Genomic DNA, 22,916 nt, shown 5'->3' with positions numbered 1-22,916 from the left:
CCCTTTTACCAATTTAATGAACTTTCAAATACTCTTTCAATATCTTTTTTTATCCCCAAAACCAGCCTCATTATCTATAAAAAGCTAGAGTTGTTGTCTGCTTAATGAAAATGCTTGGTGTGTTTGAAACCATGCATAAAGCAACTTTTCATGACAAACCTTTGTAGGTAAAGGACAAATTTTTTCAGGAATTTTACATCTGTACTGTAACCCAGGGAATGCAGAACATTTGCATTCTCACAAATCTGAATGAATGTAGGTAAAATATCCTTTTTTTGACTGATTTATTGAAACTAAATTTAAAGTCAAAATTCCTATGAATCTATAATCAGCTTAAAAGAAACTGTAGGTAAGAAGCAACTAGGTGTATAATAAGTGCTTAATAAAAGTTAAAAAAGAAAGTTACATACTTCAAATCCAGAGGGCAAAGTCATTCTAACTTGCTTCCCAGTGGAAGCTCTGAGTGCTTTTTTTTCTCTTTTTTATACTTCTAAATTTTAGTATTCTTGAAACTCAGTTCTTATTAAATATTATTTTGAATTTTTAACAGTTTCTGAAGCACATATTAGGTAGAAATGAATGATATTGGTGTGCTGGTGATGTATTGAAAAACAATGATCTTTCTTTAAAGGTGGGCAATGATCTTTCTTTATCCTGGGCAAAACTGTAGCATGCCTTCCTGGTGATTTGATTTTTTTGTCAACAGTTTTATATTAACACTCAGTCGATGCTTATAAAACATGTTTAAAACTTGATAGAGATAATTTGGAATCCTTAACTAGGTATATTCATTTTACATTGTGCTCAATATTTGAAACAAATTCATGCTAAATTCATTGTTAGGGAAGCTTAGGGATAAATACAAAATTCTTTTCATTTTGTTCGATAGAAACCTATTTTGTTATTAGATTTTTTTTTTAAGATTTTATTTATTTGACAGAAAGAGATCACAAATAGGCAGAGAGGCAGGCAGAGAGAGAGAAAGAGGAGGAAGCAGTCTCCCCGCCAAGCAGAGAGCCTGATGCGGGACTCGATCGCAAGACCCTGAGATCATGACCTGAGCCGAAGGCAGAGGTTTAACCCACTGAGCCATCCAGGCACCTGTTATTAGATTTAAAGTGGAAAAATTGGAGCAATAATAGTGTATTCACTACAGTAACTGATGACAAGAGAAAATCATGATAGTCCAAAAAAAAAGATAAAATATGTGCTAAAATTAAAACCCATTTATAATTTCAATAGCAATAACAAAATATATTTTAAATAGAAGGGATATGATATTAAGGATCTAAAGGATATCTCTAGCAAACATCTTACTCAATTATGATGCTATATTTTAAGTTTTCCCTCTGAAAATAGGAATAAGATTAGGTTGCTTACTATTTCATTGCTTTTGTTCACTTTGAATTGGAGGCCTGAGCCAAATAGTTAAGCAGGACAGAGCAGGAAAAACAGTATTAATATAAGGATTGGAAAGGCAATAATGAAACTGTCATTTATAGGCAATACAAGTTATACATGTAGAAAAACTTTCTTAAATTCAGGTAAATTATTAAAATTAGTGAGTTTACTGAAGTTGTTGGATTTAAGATCAAATACAAAAGCCAATTAAGACAAAATGAAGTTTAAAAAAAGAGTTCTTTTGTAATAGCATTTAGAAAATACCAAATAGGAATAAATGTAACAAAAGCTGAAGAACTCTATATAGAAAATATAAGACATTATTAAGAGAAATTAAAGAAGCTCTAAATAATTGAATTTAATGGGTCCATTCCACATTCCACAGAGAATACACTGTTAGCTCACAGTATTATAATTAGAGCCAGGGAATCAAAATCAGTAAAGTGATTGCATACTGGGTAGTAAATTTTTATGTAAGTTGCCCACTAAATCTGTTGGTATCATTTTGGCTTTTTACCAGTCTTTGTTTTATGATGAACTGATTTTGAGTTTTTCTCTTAATAGACTGTGACCATAGATAAACTGCAAGGAAGTACTGTTAATATATCTACTGAACATGGTTTGCTGGAAGCCAAGTATCTTTATACAGAATCATCATTTCTATCTTCTGTTGCTGGAGATATTACATTAGGAAGTATTCATGGTAAGATAATAGAAGCCTAATACATCTGCACTCCATATAACATAAATTTTTAAAAATTATTTTTATTAACATATAATGTATTATTTGCCTCAGGGGTACAAGTCTGTGAATCATCAGGCCTACACATTTCACAGCATTCACCATAGCACATGCCCTCCCCAATGTCCATAACTCAACCACCCTAACCCTACCCCCACTAACCACCAGCAACCTTCAGTTTGTTTTGTGAAATTAAGAGTCTCTTATGGTTTGTCTCCCTCCCAATCCCATCTTGTTTCATTTCTTCCTTCCGTACCTCCCACAATCCCCCCGCCCTGCCTCTCAAATTCCTCATATCAGAGAGATTGTATGATAATCGTCTTTCTCTGACTTATTTCTCTCAGCATAATACCCTCTAGTTCCATCCACATCGCTGGAAATGGCAAGACTTCATTTCTTTTGATGGCTGCATAGTATTCCATTGTATATATATACCACATCTTTTTTATCAGTTCATCTGTTGAGGGACATCTAGGTTCTTTCCATAGTTTGGCTATTGTGGACATTGCTGCTATAAACATTTGGGTGCACGTGCCCCTTTGGATCACTACATTTGTATCTTTAGGGTAAATACCCAGTAGTGCGATTGCTGGGTCATAGGGTAGCTCTATTTTCAACTTTTTGAGGAACCTCCATGTTCTTTTCCAGAGTGGCTGCACCAGCTTGCATTCCTGCTAACAGTGTAGGAGGGTTCCCTTTCTCTGCATCCTCACCAACATCTGTCATTTCCTGACTTGTTAATTTTAGCCATTCTGACTGGTGTGAGGTGGTATCTCATTGTGATTTTGATTTGTATTTCCCTGATGCCAAGTGATGTGGAGCACTTTTTCATGTGTCTTTTGGCCATCTGGGTGTCATCTTTGCAGAAATGTCTGTTCATGTCTTCTGCCTATTTCTTGATTGGATTATTTGTTCTTTGGATGTTGAGTTTGATAAGTTCTTTATAGATTTTTGGATACTAGCCCTTTATCTGATATGTCATTTGTGAATATCGTCTTCCATTCTGTCAGTTGTCTTTTGGTTTTGCATATAACATAAATTTTAAGAAGTAACTCTCATTTCTGTTGTCAAAGAAGGATCTGCCATTAGGAAGCTCGCCCTCTAGATAATTAATGGCAGACTAATCATCTTTTTAAAAAAACATAAAGTAGCTCGTAAGCTATTTAATTTTATTTTGGCAAGAAATTAAATATTATGCTGTTAAATTTAAAAGTAATAGTAATTCTGATTTTTAATGCATTTCCTTTTATTATTTTTTATTTATGTATTGCTCAGCTATGCCTTGAATAGTTCTGGTAATTTGTAACTCTTCATATTTTAATTATGACTTTTATCTAGCATTTTGTTTCTATTAATGATGGTGAAAAGTACTGTACTTAATATATTGAGTAGCTTTTAGTAGAAAGGCAATTCCTTACCAAGTCAGATGTTAATTAACACCTATGATAATAACAGCACTATTCTTTGCAGTGTTTTATACCATATTTATACTAAGTCCATTAATGTTTAATTTCTTTTGCTTTCTTTTAAGTTAGATAAGAATTGAATTTGGTACAGTTTGCTATTAATAGCTTACGTGATAGTAAATAGATGTACCTTTTTGAGGTAATCCTCAAAAAACTCTAGGTCTTTTGATTTTGATTACTTAAAGTTTTGAAATACAAATGGCTATCAGACACATGAAAAAATGTTCATCATCACTAGCAATCATGGAGATTCAAATTAAAACCACATTGAGATACCACCTTACACCAGTTAGAATGGCCAAAATTAGCAAGACAGGAAACAACATGTGTTGGAGGGGATGTGGAAAAAGGGGAACCCTCTTAGACTATTGGTGGGAATGCAAGTTGGTGCAGCCTCTTTGGAGAACAGTGTGGAGATTCCTCAAGAAATTAAAAATAGAACTTCCCTATGACCCTGCAATTGCACTACTGGGTATTTACCCCAAAGATACAGATGGAGTGAAAAGAAGGGCCATCTGTACCCCAATGTTTATAGCAGCAATGGCCACGGTTGCCAAACTGTGGAAAAAACCAAGATGCCCTTCAACGGACGAATGGATAAGGAAGATGTGGTCCATATACACTATGGAGTATTATGCCTCCATCAGGAAGGATGAATACCCAACTTTGGTAACAACATGGACGGGACTGGAAGAGATTATGCTGAGTGAAATAAGTCAAGCAGAGAGAGTCAATTATCATATGGTTTCACTTATTTGTGGAGCATAAGAAATAACACGGAGGACATGGGGAGTTAGGAGAACGGAGTTGGGGGAAATTGGAAGGGGAGGTGAACAATGAGAGACTATGGACTCTGAAAAACAATCTGAAGGGTTTGAAGAGGTGGGGGGTGGAGGTTGGGGGAACCAGGTGGTGGGTATTAGAGAGGGCACGGACTGCATGGAGCACTGGGTGTGGTACAAAAACAATGAATACTGTTATGCTGAAAATAAATTTAAAAAAAAGATTAAATTTAAAAAAATTGCTAGGGACAGAAGAATTCATTCCTTAGCTTTTGTAAAGCCTTTCGTATTTACTGACCTTTAATATGAAGTTAGATACCTTTCCTTGGGCAGTTTAAATTTGGGTCAGACCTGGATCCTCTTTGGGCTGTAGTCTCAGGTTGGGTTTCTCAAAAGCAGACTCTAAAATGGAAATTAGAGTGCAGCACATTTGCTAAGGGAGGTGTCTTGGAACCGCAGCCGTGCAAAGGAAGGAACCCCAATTTCCCCTGGAGAAGTTGGACTGTCATGCAGTCTCAGTGACTCCAAGGGGAGAGCTCTGAAGCTGGGATCATCCTCAGAATTGTCTCAAGTCGAGGTGAGGAAAACTGGACCTTTATATCCCCAACCATTAGATGTAAGATGCCCCAGGAAGGGATATGGTCTTAGGCCAAAATGACTCTTTTTAGCTGAAGCAATTCCCTAAGAGGGCTGACAGCTGAGGGCTGTCTGCCAGCAGTACTCCCTTCAGCTAGGAAAATAAGCCCTCAGGTATGAGGAATTCTAAGTGATGAATTACAGCATTCACTGCAGTTACATTTATTGATTCATTCAACACATATATTGACTGTGTGCCAGATTTTCAGACACTGAGGATACATAGTTGGGCAGGAGATGATCCCTATCCTTAAAGAACTTGTGGTCTCCGTTATTTGTAACACTGGTACAGCAACGAGAAGTAAGGGAAGGGAAAATTTGATCCTGTTGCCACTGTTGAAAATCTTCCTTCTTGTTCAACCCTGCTTTTCCCCATCTGGACCTTGGCCCACACTCCACTTGGATTTTTCAGTGGTAATAAGTTTGTAAAAGAGGTTAGATAAGAAAGAAACCCTCCTCATTTCTTAGTCATGCCAGTGACTGCCTACTTTTCAATAACCCTTCAGACAAGCCTAAGTTTCTTGCCTCAACCGTAACAACCCCTATTTCCATCCTTGATGATGTCCTTGTCATTGTATGAACATGCTACTGGAGTTTGGAGGTGGGATGGGTACAAACAGGTAGTGTTCTAGCCCTACAGTCTTGTAGGTGAGAAGATCAGAGTCATGGCTTATGAAAGGAAGTCCCTATGTTCTAGCTGTAAGAGATGTCTTCCAGGGATCATCCTGTAATCATCATTGGCTGGGATCATCATTGGCTGTATTTAAACAAGCTGGCTTGGGAATCTTGAAACTTGTTTTATGGGGAAATGTGTCACTACCTATAAATATTTGACTTAGAGAAAACAGATTTGGGAAATATATGTATTCTAAGATCTGCCAGTCCAGGATTTATTTAATTTGGCTTTCTTTTCCTTAAGCAAGGCTTAAGCTGATTTTTTTTTCCTTTTTTTCTTTCTTTCTTTCTTTTTTTTTTTTAAAGATTTTTTTTTTAAGATTTTTATTTATTTATTTGACAGAGAGAGATCACAAGTAGACAGAGAGGCAGGCAGAGAGAGAGAGAGAGAGGGAAGCAGGCTCCCTGCTGAGCAGAGAACCCGATACGGGACTCGATCCCAGGACCCTGAGATCATGACCTGAGCCGAAGGCAGCGGCTTAACCCACTGAGCCACCCAGGCGCCCCTTTTTTTTTTAAAGATTTTGTTTATTTATTTGACAGACAGAGATGACAAGCAGGCAGAGAGGCAGGCAGAGAGAGAGGAGGAAGCAGGCTCCCTGCTGAGCAGAGAGCCTGATGTGGGGCTCGATCCCAGGACTCTGAGACCATGACCTGAGCCGAAGGCAGAGGCTTTAACCCACTGAGCCACCCAGGCCCCCCCTGATTTTTTTTTCAAGTAGATTTTTTTTAACCCAACATACAGATGTTGTAAAAAGCCATTTTCTTTTTAACCATAAATGTGATGGCAATACCTGTCTTTTTTTTAGATTTACTGACTATATGAGTTTGGGGGTTTTGGTGTCGGTGGGTGGGTGGTTTGAAAGCAGGTGCACCCTATGGACTGTTGATTCTCTGTCCCCATACAGATCTAGACATGTATAATCTTATATCTCAGGCTGATTTCAAGGGTACTCAGAGTGGCTTGGTAGATTTCTAGCTAAATTCAGGAGACCAGTTGGAAAAAGAGTCCCCCACTCCTCTGCCACCTTGGTGGAACTCCTATAACATAATGTAAACAATTAATGAGTTTTTAATATATAGGCATACTCATGACCATTGTTTTAGCATTTTATATTTAACTTATGTTATTATTTGGAATAAGTGCTTAATTAATAAAGTGTACTTTAAATATTTAGATTCTCGGGGCGCCTGGGTGGCTCAGTGGGTTAAGCCGCTGCCTTCGGCTCAGGTCATGATCCCAGGTCCTGGGTTCGAGCCCCGCATCGGGCTTTCTGCTCAGCAGGGAGCCTGCTTCCTCCTCTCTCTCTGCCTGCCTCTCTGCTTACTTGTGATTTCTCTCTGTCAAATAAATAAATAAAATCTTTAAAAAAAAAAATATTTAGATTCTCCCATGTAACTTAAGGTCTAATTTTAAGGTCAGGATTATACATTGATAAATAAATTGCTGAGTGTTAGTTCTCTCATTTTCTCTGTGCTTAACTCCTTTGAATTTTAGAAACTCTCATTAGCTGTATAAGCACAGTTGATGACTTTGATATCAGAATTTCATAAATAATGTCCCATTTTGCTTTAAGAAATGATGTGTAGTCACTGGTGAATTTGTGCATCTGTCTTGTGAATTTATGAAGTCAAAAATAATGTAAAAATTTCAAAAGAAAAGCTTTTATTAGATTAAATAGAACTTTTCATGAAGTTCATGAAAATGCTTTGTTCAAATTCTAAGGTATATTGTTAAGTCTGTTGTAAAGTTTCAGTTTGATTATCGTTTTGACATATAATGTTGACTCTGGACACTTAAAACTTTTTAATGTAAATAACTAGAAAGGAATTACTGCTTACTTTGTGATACAGACAGAATAAATTTTTTTTCAGCATTTAGACATGTGATAATGCAGTATTTGGACTCAGCTCCTTAGACGGACTTAACTCTCTCCGTAAAGGTGATGCTGCCATCTTCATTGTGTGACTTCTGAGCTTCTACCAGAGGAAGAGAGATCATAGGTTGATAGGAAAAATTTCAGAAACTAAGCTGATTCTGCCATATATTTTTAGCCAGAATATTTTATTTTATTTTATATTTGTTTGTTTAATTGGGAGAGAGAGAGAGCACATGTGTGCACACAAGGTAGGGGGCAAGGGGCAGAGGGAGAGGGAAAGAGAGTCTCAGGCAGACTCCTCAGTGGGCACAGAGCCTGAGGTAGGGTCGATCTCACAATCCTGAGATCACCACCTAAGACGAAAGCAAGAGTTGGATGCCCAACCAACTGCTCCACCCAGGTGTTCTTAGCCAGAGCATTTTAAATGATGTTATCGAACTCGAAGAGGCTGAGATTGAGAATTTAGCAGTATTCTAAGGCAGGAGAAAAGCACATAAATATTAGTGGGCACTGGCAGTCTTTTTCATGTTTTATATTTATAATTGATCTTAAACTTCCATGAGTTCCTCCTTTTTCCACCCGTTGGGGTATTCTCTAGGATTTCATCCTGTTTTATTGTTCTTTTGCTTTTTTCTTTTTCTTGGGCATCTTATATACTTTTGAGTCTTAACTACTTACATTCTGATAATTCATATTTGTATCTTTAGCCCTGACTTCTGAATTATACATCCATCTGCTTGATAGGTATAACTAATGGGATCTTTATAGGCATCTCAAACTCAATGTTTCTAGCTTTTTTTCTCTTACTTTCGCCCTCTCCCCCAAACCTCATCCCTAATGTGTTCCTCCTCCTTTATTTACATTTGCAGTTCTGATATTGCCATGTACCAAACTCCCCAAGGTAGAAATCTTGAAATAATCGTAGATTCTTCCTCTCACTTCCCACTCATCTAATTAATCACCAAATTTAAGTAGGTTTTATCACCTAAATATTTCTTCAATCTATCCCATCTTTTTCTTTCTAATTTCTACTATTCTATTTCAGATTCTTGTCATCTCTTGCTTCAACTCTGGCAATAGCATTGCTTTCAGTCTTGCTTTCTTCAAATCCATCCTCCTTACTATAGCCTATGATAGTTTTATGAGAAATACACATTGAACATGGCATTCTCTTACGCAAACCTTTCCAAATGCATGAATGACCTGCCTAACTTTCCATTTCCCTCTTTGGACCCTAAGGTTTGCCTTCTGGAATTACATAATCTCTTACTTTTCCATGTATATTCTTACCTGTTTTATACTTTCAAGTCCTTGATCACAGCCTTTGACTATACTGATCATTCTGTTGATAATTTTCTTAAAATGCTGTCCTTAACCTTTCTTTACCTCATTGACTGTTAGTAATTTTTGATACTCAGCTAAAGCATCTTCTCCTCATCTCTGGCCTTCCATTGACCCATACATTCTTGCCTAATTATAAACTCAAGAACAAGGATCATGTTTAATTCATCTCTATATTAACATTTAGCACTGTGGCTTATAGATAACAAGTGCCTCCCTTCCTGCTCCTTGCCTCCCCCTCGCCAAATACAAAAAGAATTTAACCTTTAAGGATATTTGCTCTGTTTGGATTTTTACAGTGCTTTTAAAAGCACAATCACATTTCTTTTAGTGAAGAAAAATAAACTAATGTTCATCAGTAATTGATGGCTTATTTTTTCTTCTGACCATACTAGAATGAAGAATTACTAGCTAAGAAAAACAGTATATTTTCTCAAACATGGGAGTTTGGGGGTGCCTGCGTGGCTCATTCGGTTAAGTGTCTGCCTTTGGCTCAGGTCATGATCCCAGGGTCCTGGGATTGAGCCCCTCATTGGGCTCCCTGCTCAGTGGGAAGCCTGCTTCTCCCTCTCCCTCTCCCCCTGCTTGTGTTCCCTCTTTCACTGGGTCTCTCTCTGTCAAATAAATTAAATAATTTTTTTTTTTTTAAATAACACTGGAGTTTGTAGAGAAGTTGCTTAACTTGGGAGTTAGCACACGTAGTTATCACAGACCATATGGTGTCCACTTTATTGCAGAAAAGGCTTTTACAAAGATCTACTCCTCTCAAATAGTTGATTTGCTTACTGTTTTTCGTAATTGGAGACGAAATAGGTAGAACCAAAATGTAGAAGACTGTGCTAGTAATGCCCCTCTGGTTGAATTGAATCCTTTTAAATATTCTGCCTTATTCCACAAAGTATTTGAAGTAAGAGGTCCATTTTGTATACTCTAATGACTTTGGAATATTTCTATTTAGGGTAGAGTTTTCTAAATATTTTGATTTGTGTTGAAAATACATTTTTTGTTTATTGCTTTAAAAGTTCTTTAGCATTGATAAAAACATTTTGAAACATTCTTTATATTTATGGATGTTCCTTATTTTCTTTTCTAAAGGTTTTATTTATTTGTTTGACAGAGAGATTGAGAGAGAGCACAAGAAGACAGAACAGCACGCAGAGGGAGAGGGAGAAGCAGGCTCTCCACTGAGCAGGGAGCCTGACATGGGGCTTGATCCCAGGACCCTGGGATCATGACCTGAGCCAAAGGCAGCCGCCTAACCGACTGAGCCCTCCAGGCACCCCAGTGTTCCTTATTTTCATAGTTTTTCTTGTTCCACTATGCTTTTACTATATAGAATTCTTAACATTCAAGAGAGATGTAGTCTGAAACTCTAGGGGCTGTTACAATATAAACTAGTCCTCTTTCTTTAATAGATCTGAAGCTTCTGTCCATGGATATAAGAACCATAACTTATTCTTTGAGACTAGTAAAAGGTAGTAAAGCTCTTTTGTCTTGCTGAGTGGGTGACTGGACTCACTAGCTAAGTGACTGACTAACTGTCATAATTCTTTATTAATAGTTAAAACATCACAAAAATCATTTTTGAAGTGTTCAGGAGGTGGAAGCAACAAAGAGAATTCTGAGTGGAAGTCCTCACTGTCTTACACTAGATTAATCTATCTAAAACATGGTTTTCTTGTTGTTATCCATGTTAAAATTTTTCACTGACTCAATTTAGAATAAAGTCAGTAGACTAGTACCTCATGGATCTTCTATAGGTTTCTCTTCACTTGTTTTTCCAAACTAAATTTGAATATTTAAAAATCAAATCAATAAAAAAATAAAATTTGCAAACAACAATAACAATCTTATTTAAAATATAATAATGTTGACTATGAACTGGGTACTGTACTGTGCTTTCAGGATATAATGCTAAATAAGAAAGACATGATCCCCATCCTCACAGACTTGCCTAATGGTTTCAGCTTAACTGATTTGAATGATTTGAACATAGCATGTGTAGGTCTGCCTGTTTACCTTTGTTTATATAATTCTTTTTTGCAGAAAATCCTTCCCCTTCAATGTATTTAAAAAAATTTTTTTTTAAACATTTTATTTATTTATGTGAGAGAGAGAGAGACAGTGAGAAAGAGCATGAGCGAGGAGAAGGTCAGAGGGAGAAGCAGACTCCCCGTGGAGCTGGGAGCCCGATGCGGGACTCGATCCCGGGACTCCAGGATCATGACCTGAGCTGAAGGCAGTCGCTTAACCAACTGAGCCACCCAGGTGCCCATCAATGTATTTAAATTTTATTCATGTTTCAAATCTCAGCTCTCGTGATATCTTCACTATGACTATTCTCCTTGTCCATATCAGGTCAGTTTAGTCTCTGCTAAATAGCTATGGGACCTAATACATATTGTTCGCTTATGAGTTTCACTTACAATTATTTATAAACACTAATTTTTAGCTTTCCATGTGTGTATCTCCCCAGATATCCTATAAGACTTTGGATGGCCAGGCTGTATTCTGGCCCCTCCCCCAAATGACTCATGTCCCTCCCACATGCAGAATACACTCCCTTCCTTCCACATTTCATAAAAGTCTCATCTAATTATGCACTACATCAGAGTCTAGAATCTCTTCATCAAAATCAGATCAAGGTGTATGAGGCTCCTCAAGTATAGTTGCTTAAGTATAACTCCTCAAGAACAGTTTCTCTGAATCTGAAGACCTGTGACCTAAAGAGACAAGTTCCCTAGCCCTCCCCACCCCCATGCACACTACCTACACACCCAACACACTCTGATGGGACAGGTATAGGATAATTGCTATAGACTTTTCTGTTCAAAATTGGGAAAATGAAAGGCAGAAAGGCATCACTGGTACATGGTGATTTTGAAATTTGGGTGGGCAAACATTAGATTTTACTCGAATATATCTATATATCTATATATATAGAGATATATATATATCATAAAAGACCTGGAAATAATTCTTTAGGGTTTCAGGCTTTGCCCTCTGAGCTTCTGTTCCTCCCTTTGAGTCATTCTTCCTTTTTCATGAAATATATCACATGTTTGAATCTGAGTGGTTTTCTCCGTCTGCTTCCTGACAGTAGAATTTTGGAGATCCAGTGGTCTCTTTTTACTTTCTATTGTCACTCTTCCTTTCAGTTCAGTTTAGCAGTGAGTTTGCTGTTGTTATTCTCTCAAAAATTTTGTCAGCCTCCTCTGAATCATGTGGGGTTTATTCCATAAAATAAAAGCCACATCTAAGAATCTCTTTCAAAAGTGCACTTCTGGGGCACCTGGGTGGCTCAGTGGGTTAAGCCTCTGCCTTCAGCTCAGGTCATGATCCCAGGGTCCTGGGATGGAGCCCCGCATCGGGCTCTCTGCTCAGCGGGGAGCCTGCTTCCTCCTCTCTCTCTCTGCCTGCCTCTCAGCCTACTTGTGATCTCTGTCTGTCAAATAAATAAATAAAATCTTTTAAAAAAAAAAAAGTGCACTTCTGGGGCACCTGGGTGGCTCAGTGGGTTAAAGCCTCTGCCTTTAGCTCAGGTCCTGATCTCAGGGTCCTGGGATCAAGCCCCACATTGGGCTCTCTGCTCAGCGGGGAACCTGCTTCCCTCTTTCTCTCTGCCTGCCTTTCTGCCTACTTGTGATCCCTCTCTCTCTGTCAAATACAAATAAAATCTTTAAAAAAAAATGCACTTCTGCAGAGATACTGATGTAAAATGTACTCAAGCTTTCTAGGGTGTCTGTTGTTTGATTGAGATCTTTATAATACACCTTTAATCTCTGTAAAGGACTTTTTGTATAATTGATTAGTACTGTGAAGTACCACTCTTGATCTTTCTGGTGTCTTAAGAGGAGGTTTTGCTGTCACCCCTCAACCCCTTCGTTTTTAGACCGTGTACTTGCCAGTGCCCTGGATTCAAACTTTGTTGGAAAGCTATTTCTGATTTTAACATCTTTTGCCATCTTGAGAGGCTGAGAATTTTCAAAACCATATGTGTCCTGTTTTTGTTCGTTTGATTAACACTCCTTTCTTTAGATTAGTTTATCTTTCTTCCCTTGCATTTTATAGTAAGTGCCCCCCCCCCCAAAAAAAAGGTAGCACTTACAACACTTTACCTTGCTTAGGTATCTTAGTTAAATTACTCTGTTCATTAAGCTACATTTCCTAGTTTCCACATTACTGAAGATAATGGTGTTAAGTTTCTCCAACTGCTTAACAAGAATTCTCCTTTCTCTAATTTCCAAAAACATTTTCCTCACTTCCTCTTGAGCCCTTGTAGGAAGAATACTCAAAGTCCAGCTTTCTGCTAACAGTCTGTTCAAGGCAATCTAGGCTTTCTTTACCATGTTCCTCAAAATATTTCCAACCTCTGCCCACTGCCAAGTTCCAAAGCTATGCCTACATTTTTAAGTATTTATTATGGCAGTACCCCACTTTCACCTTTCAACATGTATACTAGTTACCTCTTCCTGTATAACAAATTATCTCAAAGCTTAGCACCTAAAAGCAACAAACATTTATTGTCTTACATTTTGAATGCATCAGGAATCTTGGTGTGGCTTAACTGGATCCTCTGCTTCAAGACCTCTTATGAGGTTGTTATGAATGTATCACCTAAGGTTATGGGGGTCCATTTGAAGATTCCACCAAAGGACAGTCAGCTTCCTAGCTCATTTATGTGGTTGTTGGCAGAATTCAGGTCAGAACCTTTTGGCGGCAGGCCTTTTTTAGTTCCTCCATAGTGGGCTTCTTTCACAGGGCTGTTGACAACGTGGCTAGCTGCCTTCCTCAGAGCAGAAGAGGGCTAGCAAGAAAGAAAGCAGATCTTTTTTTTTTTTTTTTTAAGATTTTATTTATTTGACAGAGATCACAAGTAGGCAGAAAGGCAGGCAGAGAAGGAAGGGAAGCAGGCTTCCCGCTGAGGAGAGAGCCTGATGTGGGGCTCGATCCCAGGATCCTGAGACCACGACCTGAGCCGAAGGCAGAGGCTATAACCCACTGAGCCACCCAGGCGCCCCCCAGATCTTTTTATAACCTAATCTTGGAAGCAACTTCCCATTACTTTCGCCTTATTCTCTATGTTAAAAGCCAGTTATTAGGTACAGCCTATACATGAGGGGAGGAGATTATACAAGGGCATGATTACCAAGAGGCAGGGATCATTGAAAGCCATCTTAGAAGCTGTGTGATCTTTGGCCACTAATCGCATGTGATAGTGAATCTGCATTTCCTGGATTTGAAAATTTGAAGAGAGTGTCTAAAACCAATGAAATAATATTTACATAACACATTTAAAAGAATCTTTACAACCTTGTACTTATGGAGACCTGAAAATAATTTTAGGAGCTTAATTTCTCTGTACAAAGTAAATTTTATTCCTACACAAATGTACCCCTTGTTCATATCCTCACATGAAGTATGATGGAATATAACACTTTTAGAGAGATTTTTGCAATCAAAGTATATCTGACTTTTGGACAAATGAATCAAGTGTTTTGTTTGCTTTTTCTCAGGTACTGATACATGTCAGTATTTACAGGATGCAAGAAATAAAGTAAACGAGTCCCTTTACCCTAGATTATTTCTGAGATAAAAGTTATTCCTTTACTTTTTAATGTAGTTTTGGAATGATGGTAGAAGAGTAATGTTGCTTATATTTTCAGTGCAGTAAACATAAGTAGTGTGGGTCTGGGAGTAATTCTACAAACATACTTATGAAGAAAAATCTTACTAATTTTGGTATTAGAGGAAAGGGGATGGGAAGAATGGTTGCAATATCCTATACTTGCCCTGGAAAATGTATTTTCATCAAAAGACAAGAACCTCTGAAGCCTTTTTCTTTGCTAGTCATATTTCAGTGTTTTCATTATTCCTGCCCCAAACTCTGTAACTCTTGGCACTGAAACTACTTTAATAGACATAGCAGAGTGACCTGAAAAATAACAGTAGGAACTTTTTTCCGTAGGTTATTTTAGTGTTAGTTGGCTCAAAACTTGGTTTTGAGTGATCTGGTAAATATAGTGAAGTTTATCTTGAAAATACATAGTGAGTACATTTAAGTAACTTTTTATGGTTTATAGAAGTATCATTATTTTTTTGTGTGTGTTTCCCAAAAAGTATGGTGGTTTGTTTTGTAGTTATGCTAAAGAAGCTTAAGGTGGAATAGAGGAAGAGAGTTCGTGTAGACGACTAAAGCTAGTTATTTCAGAGTTGCAGCTAAATCTCTTACTAGATTTTTAATACTGAGAAAATTTGCAAACAACAATAACAATCTTATTAAATAATATTATGGATGTCCAACCATGTTTTAGAATACTATATTAGTTTCTTCCTAGATTATACCTAATATATAAAATTATCTTTTTTTTCTTTTACAGGTAATATAACATTACAAAGCAAGATGGGTAATATCACAATAGGTATGTACTAACCTGCTGGTTGGTAAATTTTGCTCTTTTAAAAAATAGCTATATTTGTGATATTTTATTAGGGTAAATAAAATCTGAGGTTTAGCTGATGAACCTGATAGGATCCTGATATACAAGTCAAATATAGGCAGACCCAAATTATTTCTGGAAATTCATTGACTCATCATCCTATAAATAATGTATAATTATAGATTTGGTACCAGTAAGAATAAAGTTAGAATTCTGATTTCACCACTTTCTATACATGCGCTAATTACCTGATTTCTCTGTCTTCAATTTCTGTATCTGAAAGAAATAGAAATAATATTAAGTAGCTATCATACAGGGTTACTTTAAGTAAAGTGAGATCATATATATAAAATATTTTAGCACAGTTCTGATATATGGTAAAAATTCAATAAATAATAGTCATTTTTACTATTGTTCTAATCCTAAGCCAGGACTAATAGTGGCTAATGGCACCTTAGACCTCATGACTACATGTAATGCTGTGCCTGTGGAAGAAAAAGTTCAGACTTCCAGATAGTTTATTTATTTATTTATTTATTTATTTTTTGAAAGACTTTATTTATTTATTTATTTATTTATTTATTTATTTATTTGACAGACAGAGATCACAAGTAGGCAGAGAGGCAGACAGAGAGAGGGGGAAGCAGGCTCTCCACCGAGCAGAGAGCCTGATACGGGGCTCAATCCCAGGACCCCAAGATCATGACCTGAGCCGAAGGTAGAGGCTTTAACTCACTGAGCCACCCAAGCGCCCCTAGATTTCCAGATAGTTTAGATAGAGTTTTTCTCTGTCCCAAGTAGCACCTGCTTACCTATTAGGCAAAGGCGCACCCTAAAGAGTGCTGGTTGTTTTTAGACCTTAGAGGGTTGAGTGTAGGGATGGGAAACTAAGACCTTTGTGGGGAAGCTGTGGCTTATGGCCAGTACCAATGCCCAGGGCCTCTGGGTTTTGTCCTTTTTGACATTTTACATTTATCTTTCCTTTGTACTGATTGAGAGAGTGAACATCTTTAATAGTCGTTTCCACTATCACTCTTGAATTTTCTGGCTTAAAGTACATATCTTTTTAAGAATTTTCAAGAGATTGAAACTTTATTGTTCAGTGAGTGATTAAGTTGAAAATAACAGCTTCTTAAGTGATAGTTATAAATCATTTTAACTAATATATGACAGAAGGATTTAGCTGTTTCTGGTCAGAAATCAAGATTTATTGTTGACTCTTCAGGCCATTTCATCAGAGGACATGTCTAGAGATGGTAAGGGAAATTTCTAGTGTGAACAAAAAGGTATACTGGTGAGAGAGAGGCTGAACTAGCTGAAGAAGTAAAATGCTAGACATGGGCAGAGTTTGCAGCAAAAAGGCAAGGGAGGAAAAGGAGGAGAATGTTGCAAATTGGGAGGCACAGGGAATTGAACTACCAACTAGAAGGCCCATTAGGCAGATAGGAATCTGAGGAATACTTATAATATGATATAATACAATAATGCTAGTGTTATTCTTGAATGGAAATATGGGAACATAAATGGAAAACCATTCTCTCGAAAATTGGAAATAAATGGTTATTTATCCATACTGGAAAAGAATTGTAATAGCAAGTATGAAATGAGAAGTAATGTACATATTTGAAGATGGTTTCAAATTCTGTATAAATGATTAACATTATAAATTCTTTTTAATTTTCCATATGAACTTTTTCTTTTTCCCACTATTACATGCTAGAGGGATTTGCAGGCAAAATGTTTTATTTTTCTTAAATAAATCTCTTTCCACACAAAGAAAATGACCTGACTCCAGTGTGAAGAAGTATAGGGGTGCCTGGATGGCTCAGTTGATTGAACATCTGACTCTTGGTTTTGGCGTGGGTGGTGATCCTTGGGGTCTTGAGATAGAGCCCTGAATTGGGGTCTCTGGTTGGCAGGGAATCTGCTTGGAGAGTCTTTTCCCTCTGCCTCTCCCCTCACTTGCACATATATGTGCTCTCTCTGGCTCTCTCTTTCAAATGAATAAACAAATCTTAAGAAAAAAAAATATATATATATAATTGACCACAATAATAGCAGTAGTTATAGACCCTTCATAATTTTCTTTAGCAAAATATAAGTTGTGTCTGTAGTTTTAGGTTCTTAAAAATCCACAAATATGTGAAGATACTTAAAGGTTGAATTCTTATTTTGTAAATGTGGTTGATAAATTTGGGGATTTATTTTGGAAGAATCTCTTAAAATAAGAGAAAACGTATTTATTTGTTAAGTTACCATATGTTGATCTGTCATAGTGTGGACTTTGGAAAAAAGATATAAATTATGTCTCTATTTATTATTTTAACATTGTGTTAATGTTTGAAGACAATCTTGAGTATTGCAGTAACTAGTCAACATCTATTTTATTGATTGCCTGCTATATACCAGGAACTCTTTAAGGTACTAGAGAATATTATGGTCAACAAGACGTAGTCTCCATGCTCACGTTTGGCCTGAGAAGAAAGACAATAAGCATATAAATAACCAAAGATAACTTCAGATCATGCAATGAATAAATAAGAGAGGCTAATGGGAATAAAGAGTGGGGAAAAGAAAGCTACAGCATTTAGCAATCAGGGAGGGTCTGAGGAAGGGACATTTGAACTAAAGCCAGAATAATGGGAAAGAGGCTCATAAAATTCTGGATGCAGAGCTTTCCAGATAGAGGAAAAGCCAGTATAAGCCCTGAAAATGGAATGAACCTGTCATTTTCAAGGTAAAGAAAGAGAACTTGGGGAGAGTGGGAGACTAAGTAAGTGAGGCCTTAGGAAAAGAACTGATTTCAGTAGATTGGTAAATCTCTTTGTCTTACACAGATTTAAATTTTACTTTAAAAAAAAATTAAGAGCTTATTTCCTCTAGGAGTCTGCATACTTTGTAAAGGGCCAGATATTAAGTATTTTTGGCCCTGTAGGCCACACAGTCTGTCTGTACTATGCAACTCTCTCATTTTAACACAAAGCAGTCATTGACAGTATACACACAAATGGATGTGTCTATGTTCCAATAAAACTTCATTAATAAAAACAGGAGAAAAAGGAGGAGGGCTGTAGTTTGCCATCCCTGCTATAGAGCTTATAAGCCATTGTTGTCATGAGTCTGCTGAAATTTTGAATATGATGCCTTAATCCCAAAGGTGACAAGTGTAATGTTTATTTGAAGTTTCTTTTTTTTTTTTTTTAAAGATTTTATTTATTTGACAGAGAGAGAGAAATCACAAGTAGGCAGAGAGGCAGGCAGAGAGAGAGGGGAGGAAGCAGGCTCCCTGTGGAGCAGAGAGCCCGATGCAGGGCTTGATCCCAGGACCCTGAGATCATGACCTGAGCTGAAGGCAGAGGCTTTAACCCACTGAGCCACCCAGGCGCCCCTATTTGAAGTTTCTTAAGTGGTTGGCTTGTATTTTTCATAAAAGGTTTGCTGGAGAAAGTTAAGGCTGCTCTACAAATCATGATAACCTAGTTAAAGTCTACTGGATTTTTGAGGAATTGAGATTAGTAAAAGCAAATTAGTTAAAAAGAAATAAGTGATTTGTGGAACTTGAGAGGGAAATGTATTAGAATAGCAGAGCCTTCAAAATATTGGAATGGTTGTTGAGAAACTGCCCTCAGTGCTTAAAGATTCTCTACCTCTGCCAGCCTGCGTGCGCTCGCTCTCTCTCTCTCCCCCTCCCCAATAAATAAATAAATCTTTAAAAATAAAGTAAAATGAGGGGCACCTGGGTGGTTCAGTGGGTTAAAGCCTCTGCCTTCAGCTCAGGTCATGATCTCAGGTTCCTGGGATCGAGCCCCACATCAGGCTCTCTGCTCAGTAGGGAGCCTGCTTCCTCCTCTCTCTCTGCCTGCCTCTCTGCCTACTTGTGATCCGTCTGTCAAATAAATAAATAAAATCTTAAAAATAAAGTTAAATGAGTCAACAATAGAAAGCAAAGCTTGGTAATAGGTAATAGTAGAATTGGAGTGCTAATAGAGTTGCTCACCTAGCTTTACTTTCTCTATCCTATGTTGTCTCTTTTGGAAGGCACTGCCAGAAGCCATGTACTGGTAATTTTATCTTAAAAAAAAAGAATATCTTCATGTTTGGAGCAGGAGGTGGGGTGATTGCCTTGTGTGCCCCTTGTAAGCCCAGCCTCCTAATGCCTCCTCTCTAATACGGAATACCAAGGCAGGATACCTAAAAAATCTTACTTAAAATGACCTTACAGTTCTGCCTTTGCAAATCCTTTACATCCTGTATGTGAAATTTGTTCCTTGTTCTTGGCAAAGTGTAGGTTTGGAAATATAGGAATCAAGTTGCAGAAATGAAGAAATATCTGTTGTGTTGCTGTTCCTTAGTATGTATATGTTGAAACTTGAAGTAAAATGGTAAATATTCGGAAGCACTTTCTGAACTTGCTTGACTGATTGAAAAGAATTTTTCCTTTATCTGAAAGTTTGGAATTTTAGCCTTTCAAGTAGTTGTTTTTCTCTGCTGTTAGTTAAATGTATATTGCAAATATCTGGGGGTTTTGGTTGTATGTAGTTGGGTTTTTTGGTTGTATGTAGTGATTAACTAGTAGTTAACATCAGTTTTGTATGTGTAAGTTTCCAGGAAAACTCAGTGGTCTCTATGAGACCAACCAGATCCTTGTCCAAAATCGTGATGATAGCTAGCTTTCAGTGAGAGCCCACTTATTCCAAACACTTACTGCACTAATAATTTCTGTTCACTTCTTAATCACCCTCAAATGCATATTTCCCTTAAGGCTTCTTCTGAGAACTATAGAATTTCTCCATTAGGTGAATTTCCAAAAAATGAAACTTTGTAGAGAAAGTCTTAGTTTGACTCTTGGTAATTAATTCTTACTTCCAATCATTTGTATTACACAAAACAAAAGAAAATTATTGTTTGTTTTGCTACATCGCTTTTCCAATATCCCTTTTACTTTCTCTTTTGAAAACATCTTGAGTTTTGATTTTTTTTGGGGGGGGGGGGGAACCGTCTCTAAGGGATTGGCCATTATCAGAGCTCAAGACTGATAACATGAGAATGTAATTACTCAGTGGCTTGTGATAAAATTATTTAGCTGTTATTTCCCATGGACTTGGAGGGAGAAGTGAAAAAGTACTATTTATTAGCCTCATGAACATCTTGTGTTTTTTTCCCCCTAGAGAAAGTAAGAAAGCAAACTAAAGTTTCAGATATTTTACTTTGTTCAACCTGGGATAATACACACATTGTGTAGTCCACATTTTTTAATCATAATATATTTTTACTTGACTTCTTTTAGGATGTATTAAGGAGTTATTTAAGAGGAGTTTCTGTTGGTAACTGAGGAGAAAGATATTCTTTGCCCAACTAGTCTGTGTCATTTATCACTAATGGCTTAATTTCCCACCATCAGTGTTAACTTTTGAACTTAGGATTTAAAGAAAGTGGGTCCAATAAAGGCCATTTTTCAGTATAGGTTACAGATAATTATTATGAATTATCTTGGGGTCAGATTTTAACTAGTTTATTCCCAAGTAGCTTTGTTTAGGGTCATGTAAAAATTTGAAGAAAAATGTATAGTATACAAATGTTTTTTCTTCACATTTTACTAAAAGTTTAATATAATTTTTGGCAATATTTTCACCACACTCCCTGATTTGGTTCCACTTTGAAGTAGTAAAATTCTTGATAAAATATCCTTTTTAAGGGGCCTTTCTAAAAAAAAATACACTTTGGCCTTCCCAGGACAGTCAGACAGAATATTAGATCAAAGGCTCAGTTGTCATGGTTGAGGAAGAAGGAGCTACTTAGTGCTGACTCTTCAACATCATTCTCTTACTTCTTTGTCTCTAACTTGGTCAGCTTTCCCTTGAACTTGAAATGCTGACTTTTTGAAAACTGGGGTCAATGACGACAATACTTGAATTTCAAATCAGCACCACTTTAATTATGGTTTTCTTCTCCTGACTGAAAGATATATGTTCAATTCCAGAAATTTGAAAAGAAACAAGCTTCACTCACTCTTTAAGTGACTCCCTTTTCTCCATTTCTGTTTAAGAAATGCAACAAAATCTTATCTAGAGTAAGCTTTCATTATTAGCAGAATTTTTTAAGACTAGCAGTTTTGCTGAAAGGAAAAAATATAAGAAGTTCTGATTTTTGTTGACTTTGCTACTACTTCTGTGTATCTGTACATGAGAGAAAATTCTTTCGTAAATATTGAAAGTGAATAATAAACTAATTATATCAATGGTGCTTAATAATCTTGGCTCTGAATGATCCACAGCTTGTGTACTGTCCTTCCTAGATATTAGGTTGCATAGTAAGCATGTTTATCAATAAGTTATGTAGGTGACTATAGACATAGGGATTTTTTGTTATGTAGGTGTAGATTACTGATTCTGTTTTCTTTTTAAAGTGAAAGATGGCATAACTATGGGGTAAATACAAAACCTTGCAAGACTCTTAGTGCCTTATCCTACTGCCGAAGTAGAGTCCTTTATTTCAAGTTTATCATTTCAGTTACTACAATAAGAATGATTATACTTACAGTTTTGTTTTTTTTTTCCCCTAGATTCATCCTCTGGATGTCTACAGGCCTCAACTCATCAGGGTGCAATAGATGTTTATGTCAGCCAACTAGGGAAAGTGGAGTTGAAATCCCATGAAGGTTAGCCAAGTGGAATGTTTTGATATATGGTCTACGGAAGGTTTATGTAATAACATCCAGGAAAGAGATGGTCAGGTTATTTTATCTATACTGACATGAGTTCAAGAAAATTTTCTTCTGATAAAACTCGATTTAAAGACTGATGGTGGTGGGCTCAGTTGGTTAAGTAACTGGCCTTCAGCTCAGGTCATGATCCTGGGGGACAGAGCCCTGCATTAGGCTCCTTGCTCAGTGGTGTATCTGTTTCTCTGTTACTCTCTGCCCCCCCCCACCCCACCATATTCTCTCTCTCTCTCTCTCCCTTTCTGGTCTTTCTCAAATGAATAAATAAAATCTTTTAAAAAATAAAATGAAATAAAGACTGACCAGAACGGCACCTGGCTGGCTCAGTTGGTGGAACATGCAACTCTTGATCTTGGGGTTGTGAGTTTGAGCCCCACATTGGGTGTAGAGATTGCTTAAAAATAAATTCTTTAAAAAGAGAAAAAGAAAAGAATAATAAAGACTGACTGGAATACTGGTCCTCTGGACCAAATGATTTTTGAAACTTTTGGAACAGATGGCCATAAAGACTGTTGTTGTTCCCTTTGTAGTTCAAACAAAAATGTTAGTAAATATTGACTGTTACTGTGGAATTATTTAGTGTTACTGTTTGGGCTTTTCAGTTTGGTTTTATGTCTGAAATAGAATATTCTTTGGAGGGAAAATGCTCCTGTACATTCTTTTGGAGGCTTTCTACCATCCTGTAATCAGATCTTCTGGAGCCATCACACTAGAGTAATTCTTTGCAATGTATGATCCTGAAAAAAAGGTGTCATCAGGAAGGTCCTCTAAAGTCATTGTTGACTTAATCTCTTAAAGTATTAAGTCTTGTTATGATGTATTTCTTCTAAAA

At 36.9% G+C, this 22,916-nt stretch overlaps 1 protein-coding gene across 4 annotated transcripts in view; it reads left to right on the top strand.

The window, feature by feature from the left end:
• The window catches only part of FAM185A (family with sequence similarity 185 member A), a 156,246-nt gene that overhangs the window by 15,158 nt on the left and 118,172 nt on the right, over positions 1-22,916 (top strand). For all 4 annotated transcript variants that reach the window (XR_007121357.1, XM_047694152.1, XM_047694154.1 and 1 more), the window contains exons 4-6: positions 1,966-2,104; positions 15,304-15,345; positions 21,926-22,021. Coding sequence is in view for 3 of the 4 variants with exons in the window: in XM_047694152.1 (XP_047550108.1) it covers positions 1,966-2,104; positions 15,304-15,345; positions 21,926-22,021 (277 nt within the window). In the remaining variant the exon portion in view is untranslated. The remainder of the gene's footprint in view (positions 1-1,965; positions 2,105-15,303; positions 15,346-21,925; positions 22,022-22,916) is intronic.

Source organism: Lutra lutra, chromosome 11 (assembly GCF_902655055.1).
Source record: "Lutra lutra chromosome 11, mLutLut1.2, whole genome shotgun sequence".
In the NCBI taxonomy this organism is placed as follows: Eukaryota; Metazoa; Chordata; class Mammalia; order Carnivora; family Mustelidae; genus Lutra; species Lutra lutra.
The sequence above is the reverse complement of the archived record's forward strand: the minus strand, read 5'-3'. Positions and strand labels throughout refer to the sequence as shown.